We start from the raw sequence: 11,040 nt of genomic DNA on the forward strand, positions 1-11,040 counted from the left end.
TCCTTGGAGGTCGGCCAGGAGACCTATAGGACTCGACATGTAGCCCTGGAGGTCGGCCGGGAGACCAATGGGACTCGAAACGAATCCCTCGAGGTCGGCCGGGAGACCTATAGGACTCGACATGTAGCCCTGGAGGTCGGCCGGGAGACCAACGGGACTCGAAACGAATCCCTCGAGGTCGGCCGGGAGACCTATAGGACTCGACATGTAGCCCTGGCGGTCGGCCGGGAGACCAACGGGACTCGAAACGAATCCCTCGAGGTCGGCCGGGAGACCTATAGGACTTGACACGAAGCACTAGGGTTCAGCAGGCCAGTGTTCTCCATCTCCAGGGAAGCATTTGTCACCTCAAAGGCAGTATTCTCCAGCTCTAGGTCTGTGTTTTTCTGCTCCAAGACAGTGTTTTTCGTCCCCAGGGCAGTGCATTTCTGCTCCAAGATGGTGTTTTTCTGCTCCAGGATACTTCTCTTCAGCTCCAAGGAGGCCTTTTCCTTCTCCAGGGCAGTGTTTTTCTGCTCCAGGGTGGCATTATCCTCCTTTAAATTTCTGTTCATTTCAAACAGTTTTTTTAATTGCTCTCCTTTTTCGCAAAGCAGCTCATCTTTTTCAAGTACAGCTTTTTCTTTTTTCATAAGTTGAATCTTCAACTCCTCGTTTGCTATGATCAGAGTCTGTCTCTCGATAGACATTCTGCTGATGTCTTTCAAGATGGTTTGGAGCTTCTGTGTGTCGATAGCTAAAGTTTGTTGTGTTGAATAAGACGACGACGCCTGACTGCTCTGGCTCATTCTTAATCCTTTTTGTCTAGAGAAATCCAAAAAGCGCTCAATGTTTTCCTTTTTTTTGTTAGAAATTGCCTCTTTAGCTTGAAAAGCTTTCGTGTTCAATCTCTTCTGAACAGACAATCCTTCTACTTGCTCTGCACTTCTGCAATGGTTAGGACCATGCAGCTCTGTGATGTCACTCTTACGAAACAAGAGTGACATCAATTCTTTGTGACATCAATTTGCATGATGTCAGCAGAACTAGAAAACTGCTTAAGTTTGAATAAAAACAAAACTTTACGGCTGAATTCTCGTCCATGGGCCAGAGGCAAAAATTTGACATTTTTGTTCATTTCAGGGTTGCAAAGTCTATCGATATTTTTTTGAAAAGATACATGTCTCTAGTTAATATTTTGGTACAATAGTCCTTCCTAAATTGTAGCTGAGCCATAGTTATCAGCTCATAAAGTAAACAACCCCTTTGGAAAAATTCTGTTTTTTTTGAGACTGGTGTATGTCTGGTTTAGGCTCATGGTATGGGCATTTGTCAAAGGTTTATAATATAGTGTTTGGTATCTTCTTAAAGGGGACACTCTTGGCTTTAATTTAAACCAGGTTTTGTGTCTTTCTGGCCAACACAGAGATCACTAGAGCTCGTTAAACCAAAAAGGATACACATTTTCCTACACCTTTTGGCCAAACTAGATACATTTAATTATCCCAGTGGTATCCAGGGACACCAGGGACACAAGAGTTAACAACTAAAATACTCAACAGACTAAGAAGTCAGAAAATGTATGATATGCCTATACTGTCTGTCTATGGGAGGCGATTATGAACTGTAGTTTGAAGTTACATTCCTCATAATTGCTTAGAAAAAAAAAAAGATAATACTTTCCTGTTAGAACATTCAGTTTGGTTTCAAGCAAGTAGATGAAAATGTATTAAGTGGAAGAATGGAGAAGTTGTTCCTCTTCTCAGTATGACTAGCAGTGAAATAGACCCTCACCATGATGCCACCACCACCGTGCTTGAAAACTGGAGCAATGTTCTTGGGTGTAAAAGTCTCATCACAACTTCCCCAAATATATTTTTCAATGGAGACTTTGTATCATTAACTTTCTGAGCAAGTTCAGCAGCCAATTTGAGACTCAAAGGTCCAGCAGCAAATACAGATTTCAAGTGGGGGAAAAAATTAACGATACAAAAGCTTCACAGGTGATAATTTAAGGAGACGGATACTGAAACAGAAGAATGAAGCAGCTCTTAAACGCCTTGTGATTTTTTGGTAACTTGAGTCAGCAGCTCCCTCTAGTGGCCAACAGTCATCGTTGAACTGTAACACATTGAATATTATTCTAATATAAAAGCCGTGTATACAATTTAAACACACTTTATTTTTTATTACAAACGCATCAAGAAGCATTTTGATCAGTTCTAGTTTATTACTTTATTTCAAGTAGTTGTAAAGAAATTAGGTTTTTGCACATTTCTTGCAAGTTTGTAAAATGTTCAAACTAAGCCAGATGTGACACAGAACGAAAAGAATTGCACTGAAACGTGGAACAAAAAGACAGGAGGCGTTAAAATAAGACCACAGCTCTGAATCTTTACCTTTGTTGGATTCGGTTGCTTTTATGTCAGTGCACATTTTCACATCACAAGGAATAAACACATTTCCCAGAGATATCAACCCACTGAGGATCACCCATATCATACTGCTTCAACATAGAAAAAAAAAAAAAAGAATACACCCATAAATGTCTGAATAATAAAATAAACACCATCAGCACCAAAAGCTAAGCAGTAAGTAAAAAAAAAAGTTTTTTGTCGTCTTGTAAGATTTTTTTTTTCCCAACATGTGCATGAAAACCTTTCCTGTGTTCTGGTTTAGAAACGCAGAAGGCATTTATTTCTCTGTGATGAGGCCAGCTTGTTCACTGATGAACTCTGATTCTCTAGATAGGCTGATCAGTGGGAACCTGGCTCTTTGCATATGAGAAACAACTTTGGGTTGCAGCAGTTCTCCGGACAGCAGCTCTTTACTCTTCAGCAACACCTCAAACCAAAGATTCACCCACTCGTCTCTTTAAAGGTGATATGAAGAACATCCTGAATGAGGACCACTGAAATTCAACCTGGGATTTAAAATGACATTACAAGGGAATCTGGGAGTCAGAAGAAGTTAAAGATTTGGCTTAAAAAAAAAAAAAGAACAAGCTTATGTACACCATATTCTCAAATATTTCCAAACCTTTGAATTTCAGCAGTTCATGTTTGGCAGTCATGCAACTTTAGTCATGCTGCTTAACGTAGGCACATTTTCAAGCAGTTGCACAAACTAAGAGGACAATAAAGCTTTTCAGATGAAAACCGCAGAGTAAAACAAAAACAAAAAAAAAAAGGAGATTAGCAGAAGACATACTGATTGTTCGCTCTCACATAATGTCAGCAGCGGCAAAGCGATTAAAATTTACAATCTACCCCCCATCAGACTCAGTTCCTCCACATGTACAAAGTCATCTGAACTGCAATATATTTCACTAAAAGAAAGAAAAATCCCTATTTACATTCAAACCAAAAGAACTGAACCGACTGGTTTCAGGTGGTTTTATTTGGCCTTTTTCTTTAACAACTTACTAGAGATGAGTGATGAATTTACTACAATGAAGTAAAACCGTGGAACAATCTGTTGGATAAAAAAAACAAGTTTCTCAAACTCTTTCAGTTCTGTGTACAAAAGCAAGTGCAAAACAGTCTGCAGAGTCTGACCCTCAGATTAGCGGTGACTCCGTGTTTTCATGCATTTTTTAAGATATGCATGCAACCATCTTTACACTTGAGCGCTATTAGTAATCCTGAGAAAGTGAATTAGAACAGTAGACAACTTAGATCCGCTAAGAAATATGTTTTTTCTCTGAAATAAGGGAGAGAAACTCTACACCAAACAATTAGGATGCTTACATTAGAAATCAAATGTATTTGGTTTGAAAAAAAAAAAAAAATCCTCCAGCAATGATGTCAATATGATTTTTTTTTAAAACCGGCAGCTAAATCTCATGTAACGACGTTCAGCTGCCATCATGCTGATGATGGAAAAGATGCAGGACAGACACAATTGCAAATGGCGAGAAAAAAAAAGAAGAAAATTAAGGCCACACTAACAAAATCATATTCTCATAACCATCCGTTCTCATAAAAGATGAGAAAAAAAATCTTTGAAAGAAACAAAGTGAGATAATTAAGACCACATGGAAAAACAACTGCAAACTCATCCCTCCTTGAAAGATTTGTTTCCTATAAAAGCTTTGTGAACCATTATTAAACTGGCTCTCAGAGAAGAGGAGGGAGAAGACAGCAGCCCCCACAATAAAACATCTTCGGTTCAAAGTTCTTTGAAATTTGATTTCTGTGGTAAAGGTAACTCTTTGGAGTAAAGTGCTCCTGTTGTAGGCACTAAGAACAAAGGCAAGGAGCAGAGAGTCGTCTCATTGCCTCAGGGGTTGCATCAATACCCGTTCTCCGGACCGTGGTTGGTAATGCTGACCTCGTCGTTGCTGCTGGTGCTGCTGTCGCTGACCTCTGTTTATTCTTAGTGTATCTGCAAGATTCATGTCAGAGAGACTCAAGATAAATGACTCAGCAAAACGAGGATTTACAGATAGTAATGTCATAAAACAAGTAGTACAAGCATTTTAGCACAAATGTAACTTGTTTTTGTTTTTTTTTTTATACTCATCAGAAGCCACAAAAGACACAAACGTATATCTTTTTGGCACCCTTAGCAAACATTTGTAAAAAGCCTTAAAATAAATTCTTCCTTTGCTGCAGCAGAAAAATCCCACACTGAAAATTTAAGAAAAATTCACCACTTTAGTTCAAAATCACAGTTTACATAATCATTGCCAACATTTCAGGAGTTTCTAGAAACTTTAAATTAGTAAGCCCCAATTTTCTGTCTCCCTCTGTGAAATGTCTCAGTTTTTGCATGAGCTGCACCAAAACGCAGGAAATCATCTGAACTCGTCCTATTCTTCCCACGCCCATCATGGCGCCTCGAATAATTAGGTGACGTAGTTGCAAAGGGTCAATGCGTCATTGTACCTGTGAGGTGTTTATGTTCGGGAAGTTTGGGGTTGTTGCTGGGTGTGTGAACACTGCAGATCTTGATGAAACCCGCCATCAGCATAATGAGAGCAACTCCCATCAGCAGCACAGCCCACCAGTGAGCCTGTACAGCAGGAAATATAAAACGTGTCAAAGGGTCGATGTGTTTGCCTTAATGGAAATTTGTCTGTATTTCTTATGTGCAAAACAGGTGTGCTGCAGACACTCACCACAATCCAATCTGCGATGTTCTCATACAGCTCTGGGTTTAAAAACGCTTTCTTCAGCCTGGCCAGCGGCCCGTCGGCGTCCACCAGTCGGCACTTCTTGAAGACGTCACAGTATCCTTTAAAGTCGTTGCAGGGTGAGCCAGGCGGCAGCGTTTTCACTTCTTTATTAAAGAATTTAGCCCATTTTTCTGAACCGGTGCTGCTGCAGGTGCTGGCATCGTCTGGATGAAATAAAGGCAAAGTAAAACCTCACACCAGGTTGCTTAAATGAGAAAGAAAAAAAACTACAAAAACAAAGAAACTGGTTTATTAAAGTAATTTGAGCTATTCTAATTAATGTCTGTTATTAATTAGAATTAATGTATGTTATTAATTAGAATAGCACTGAGTAGCTAATTAATTTTCAGGCTGTGATACAACAAATACGTCCGAGTGAGGATTACTCCTGTTAGATGTAACAGAGGCAGCAGATCTACTCACTTTTTTCCTGGCAGCAAACATGGCAGAGCTCAGCTGGTTCGTTCTTGTCGTCTTTACTGGCGCAGGTGCACACTTCCAGACCGTACTTCATACAAATAGAACCAGAGCAGATCTAGTACACAAAGAGGCAAGAAAAAATGACTTAATGAACAGAATACACAGAGAATATTGTTCCTATTTTTATTTGTAGTCACGTAGTTCCTCTTGGAGGCACATTTAGTCATCCTAACATATGTGTGTCTGGTCACTGTCAGTGTTTATGTGCATTTAAAGGTTAAAGGTGAAGAATGATTTGGGCAGAAAGTTGAAAAAGTAACACTTGCTTCTGCATTTGCTGCTTGACATTAGTTTTCCTTAGTTTTACTTTTGCCAAAAGAGTTTAAAATATCAGCAATTAAGTAATTTAAATGTAAAATAAGTGTCCAAAATGTAATGTAGTAATGTCACCGATTGACGCGTTCTGCTTTCAAACTCATTTTAGAAGTGTCTGTATTTAAAACACACCGTCAGAATTTCTTTTTTTTTACATCAAATACTACTTGTACTACACAGAGAAGCACATTAGAAATTAACTGTGTACCCCATTGATGCAAACTTGTGTCCCCTCGTGGCAGGCGGTGTTGTTTTCCTTTGGTTCTGAGGTTGGACACTGCGCAATGCGTCCGTTGCAAAAGCCTTTTTGAGCACATTCAGATGCCACTCTGCAACTCTCACTATTATCCTTAAAAGTACATGTAGTTGTACAACACGGGCCTTGGCTTGGACTGAGTGGGGAAACATTACACACATGCAATTAAAAGTGGAAAAAGTTAGACCATGACAATGTTGTTTGTTTGATAAGATGCTGTACTCTTGGAAAGCCATACCTGCAGATTTTTCCAGGTTTAAGTTTGCACTTTAATTCCGGCCCTTCGTCGGCATTATAGCAGCACTCGTCCTTACAGTCAATTCTGTAGCCGCAGTCGCACTGCTCTCCTGCTTCCACCAGTCCATTGCCACAGATGGGCTGACCAGACTCTGAGCAGAGATGCACGATTAAAACAGAATCAAACACACAAAAAGATTTTCAACACGGTTAAACAAAGAAAGCTTACCAACAAAGCAGGAATCTTTCTTCTTCATCAGAACTGCGCTTATATTCCGAATGCTGCAGATGGAGAACCTGTTGTTGTTCAGTTTGTCCCCCGATGTGGCTCTGGCGTACATGATGAAGTTTCCCGACTCCTTCTTCAACTTCTCCTTGGATTCTCCAGGGGTGCACTCACTCCCAGAGTCATGCTGTAAAACAGGAAGCACTTAAATTACCTGCAGGACACACGGAGGAGCTCTGAGTGTTTCGACTAGCTTACGGGAGAGCCAAAGTTGTGTCCAACTTCGTGTGCGAAGGTGATGTGTGACACTTTAGGCGGGACGTGCGACGCATAGTTCTGCACAGTGATGATACCGGTGTTGAGAGATTTCTTCTTCCCATCAGAGTAGGGCCTGCTTTTCTCACAAATGCCTCCAGAGCTTCCTGTTGAGTGGCAATTAAAAAAAAAAAACAATACAGGGATGTGAGATAACAGAGGAGTTACCTGGAATTTGATTAAATGTCTTTTTATCAGTTTAGTAACAGAAAAAACAGCTAATAGTTTATTGAGTAAATCTGACAGGATTATGTAGGGGAAAAAAAAGCAACCACACCCAGTGAAAACATGAGTAGCACAGATATATGGTGCGTCTATCTAAACAAAACTACCAATTTGCAGAAGTGCCTGCAACCAAAGCTCAGATGTGACGTCTCCCCTTCTGCCAGTCGCTCTGTCTGAGTTTCTTTTCTGCTCTTGAGATCAGAAACTCTTGAAAATGTGTTTCACTCTACTATCACTATCTTTCTCTGTGAATGGCTGCAGCTATAAAGAAGAGAGTATTTGGGAGAAGATCAGAGGGCTTTGAGGTGAATATCAACTATGAAGCTTCTTAAAATGAAACTGTTCCTGCATTATCTACGACATGAAGGACGAGTGTATGCCAAAGGTTAAACTGCACAGACACCTAGAAATATGCAAGCAATGTGTCAGATTGTGTTTGCCTAACATGTTAGGGAACTATAATGATGTGCATTTTCATGCCTCTTAAGGTTTTTCATTCAGTAAGTGTTTAACATTTTTAATTAAATGCTTATGGATCAGATGTAGAACAAGAGAAAAAGATATAAAAACTCCTCTCAGAGGACAAGAAACTGCTCATACATAAAAATACCACTGAGTGAAAATTGTTATTCCCTCCTCATCAGAAGCTGTAACTGTACTGCAAGTAGCAGTCAATGTGTACGGATTATATATGCTTTGACATGAAAAACAACACTTTTTTATTTCCCTCTGAAGCTCCAAATATAATTCTGCTTTGGCATTTGAGGTGAAGTTTATTAAAAAGCAGAATCCACGGAGCAGATCTGAACTTTGTGGGTTTTCATGTTCTTTGACCCGTTTTTAATTGGAAAGAGAAGAAAGACAAAAGCTACCTGAGAATTTCAATAATCCAGAGTATTTTTACTTTAACAGCCTCTTAAGCAGCTGTTTAAAACAGTGCTGTAAATGTTCATCTTTTATATTTAAGATGGGTCTCAGTTTTATAAATACTTCAAATATCAAAGAGGTTCTTCCAATTTTACTATAACAAGTACTTTGGTTGGATACTTATTCAGAAATTATTTAACTTTAGGGCTGGAACTGATGGTTTTATTACCATTAATATTAATATGTTGTATGAGGAATTAAAAAAAATAACAATAATCCTGACTGGTCAAAGCAGAAAGAACATCATCCTGCATATGATGCCTAAGTATGCAGGATGAAACTGTTTCTAACCAAAGTGGAGCAGATAAACATGTAAAAGCAGCACATAACATTTATGAAGAGAAAAATGTTCATAAACTTCACTGGAGAAAAAAAAAAGAACCAGTGTCTGACCTGAAGGAGCGCCGACCCAAGCCAACCCGAGCACGCCGTCATCAAAGTCCCTGTCGGTGAAGACGTAGGCCAGGCAGTACTCGTCGTGGTTCTGCTCAGAGTTCAGCTCCAGAAATTTTTCCACGCCAATGTTAGAAAAGCGAAAAGGATTGGTGGTGTCCTTGGTATCGTCTGTGGTATTGATCTAGACGAGGTCAACAATTACAAACTAAAAATTCAGAAGGGAAAGCTTCATCGTAGTACAGGCTCCTGAAATCCTATCATCTGTCTGAGCTCAGTTTATTCTACACCAACTCTCCCATAGCTTCAACTCACCCTGACCCTTTTAACCATGAAGTTGATGTTTCGGATGCCCAAGAAGTCTGTGTCCTGGTAAATGGAGTCAATAGCCTTCACATGGCTGGAGATCTGCAGAAAATGAAATTAATTAGATAAGCAGTAAGGCACAAACAGAAGCTAATAAAATGCTTTAACATCACCCCACTGCAAAGGGGAAGAGCAGGTTTTTATTTATCACATGAACCTGATACAGTGGAATGGAGAGGGGAAGGGGAATTTTGAGAAATAAAATACCGTTTGCATGTTGACAGAAAAACTGAAATCTGAGTTTAATCACTTTAAAGCTACCAGTTAGTGCTATAACTCACCAGATTTTCCAACTAGGCTTTTAAAAGATTTTTATGTTCCTGTAGGTCAAGAACACATTATATTTTCAATCCACTTCCTAATATTTTTTGTGACGTGTAAACCCTCAGTTCATCCAGTTTCTCACAGCACCAGCATCGCTGCAGACACCAGAAGTTCTGCAATGTTATTGTTTGCGAGTCCATGTGGGGCTAATGTTAGCTCTCGACTCATTAGCCCCTCATCCGTGGCGTCTATGAGGACCAAATGTGGGACTGGGTCACTTCGAGGCGTGCTGAAAATGACACCAATCTGTTTCCGTGACTGGAACGAATTGAATTTATTTCTGTAGATCAACTGGATCTGTTTGTCTTCAAAAGTTTTCTGGAGTTGAGAGTCACTGCTATGTAAATAAAATCAACAGAATTCAACAGATTTATCATAACATGCTTTTACAAACAGATCCTGTTTCTGTGTGCGGCTACCTGGGCGAGGACGGCATCCCTGGAGCCGTAGTATTTATAGAAGAAGTGGTCAGTCTGGATGTAGAGCTGGCAGGTGTTTTTGTCCTTCCCAGCTGCCCTCTTTTTCCTCAGAATAACTGGACCGTAAGCGTCATCGTCTTCTGTCACCCTGCTTACCCCCTGTGGGGGAAAAAAACAAACACATCAGGTCAGTTCTGATTGTTTTATTCTGTTAAATAACACAATCCATGTCTAGAGAGGGGAAAAAGATCAAAGGTAAAGAGCATTTCCTGAAACTCCAAAGAAAAAACAGATTTAGCAAAGTTCACTCGTCCACCATCCTTGCCCAGCTGCGCTTTTAGCTATCAGAGACGACGGTCGGGTTTGTTGTGATGTTAGCACTTACATCGCTCGGCTCTTCGACTGCAGACGCCTGGTACTTCTTCATCCTTTCAAACACAGAGCGGTCAGCACAGCCTCCCTCTGAGCCGTACTTGTGAGGATAATCTGGCAGATAGAGCGGAGATACGGGAAGGACTTTGAAATGCTTAAAAGGAACATAATGATCAGTTTTGATATGACAGCTGATTAGTGTAAGAATGGAGCAGCTGGATTTAATAAAAGCATCGTGGTATTTGAGTCAGTTTCACAACAGCATTGGCACCAAAATGTTAATGAAAAATTTACAAAATGACACTAATGCTAGTATTTAAAAGGGAAAAGCAAAACATGTTGCTATTGCTGCTGAAATGTAACAACTGACCTTTAAAGTGTTATTAAAATGTATCTTATTCATTGTTTTTTAATCTTTAAAAAAAGCACTAAAGCAGAATGAGGTGCTGGTGTTTCTTTTTGTTTGACTGGAACTCAGCTGAAGCTTTTCTTGTTCATCCGTAGGAGGTTGCACATGTAAAGTGAGCTTAGATGACACTTATTGTGATCTAAATGAACTAAATTGAGCTATCCAGAGTGCCAAGAAGATGATGTTCGGCTGCTGGCCTGCAGTCAGCTTAACATATCATTTTTATCTGCTCACTCTGAACTCGTCTTGGTTCTCCTTCAATTTCCAATCCATGACTGTTTGTGTTTCTCACAGCAAAAATAATGTGCAATCAGCTGCTTTCGTCTTTTGATGCAAGAGGAAAAACTCAGCAGCTGATTGGCAGTGAGCAGCAACAGGTGCCAAAAGGAACACATTAGCCTCAAGTTCATGCTTTGTGAAACTGGAGAAAATTCTGGCTGCTATGATGGAAAATATTTGTGGTTTTGAAAATGCAACCTTGTTGAGACCTCAGAATATGATGCATTAACAAATCAAATTTACCAATTAACTAAATTTTCCATTTTTCTAACTCTAATAAGTGAAAAGCAAAGAAAGCCAGACATTGTCATTAATACATCTCAAACAAGATTTTCTTCT

The 11,040-nt window shown here is 39.7% G+C and overlaps 1 protein-coding gene across 1 annotated transcript; it reads right to left on the minus strand.

Annotated features, from left to right (window-relative positions):
* Positions 1–2,189: 2,189 nt before the first annotated feature.
* Positions 2,190–10,239, minus strand: LOC103129915 (disintegrin and metalloproteinase domain-containing protein 10-like; the record flags this gene model as incomplete). Its single annotated transcript, XM_007541145.1, has 12 exons — positions 2,190–4,365; positions 4,869–4,995; positions 5,102–5,322; positions 5,582–5,693; positions 6,162–6,345; positions 6,448–6,598; positions 6,676–6,859; positions 6,931–7,094; positions 8,533–8,716; positions 8,848–8,940; positions 9,642–9,800; positions 10,027–10,239. Coding segments are annotated over 12 exons (1,905 nt in total), but the record flags the coding sequence as incomplete, so codon positions are not given.
* Positions 10,240–11,040: the final 801 nt, after the last annotated feature.

Source organism: Poecilia formosa, unplaced genomic scaffold (assembly GCF_000485575.1).
Source record: "Poecilia formosa unplaced genomic scaffold, Poecilia_formosa-5.1.2 Scaffold591, whole genome shotgun sequence".
Lineage (NCBI taxonomy): Eukaryota > Metazoa > Chordata > Actinopteri > Cyprinodontiformes > Poeciliidae > Poecilia > Poecilia formosa.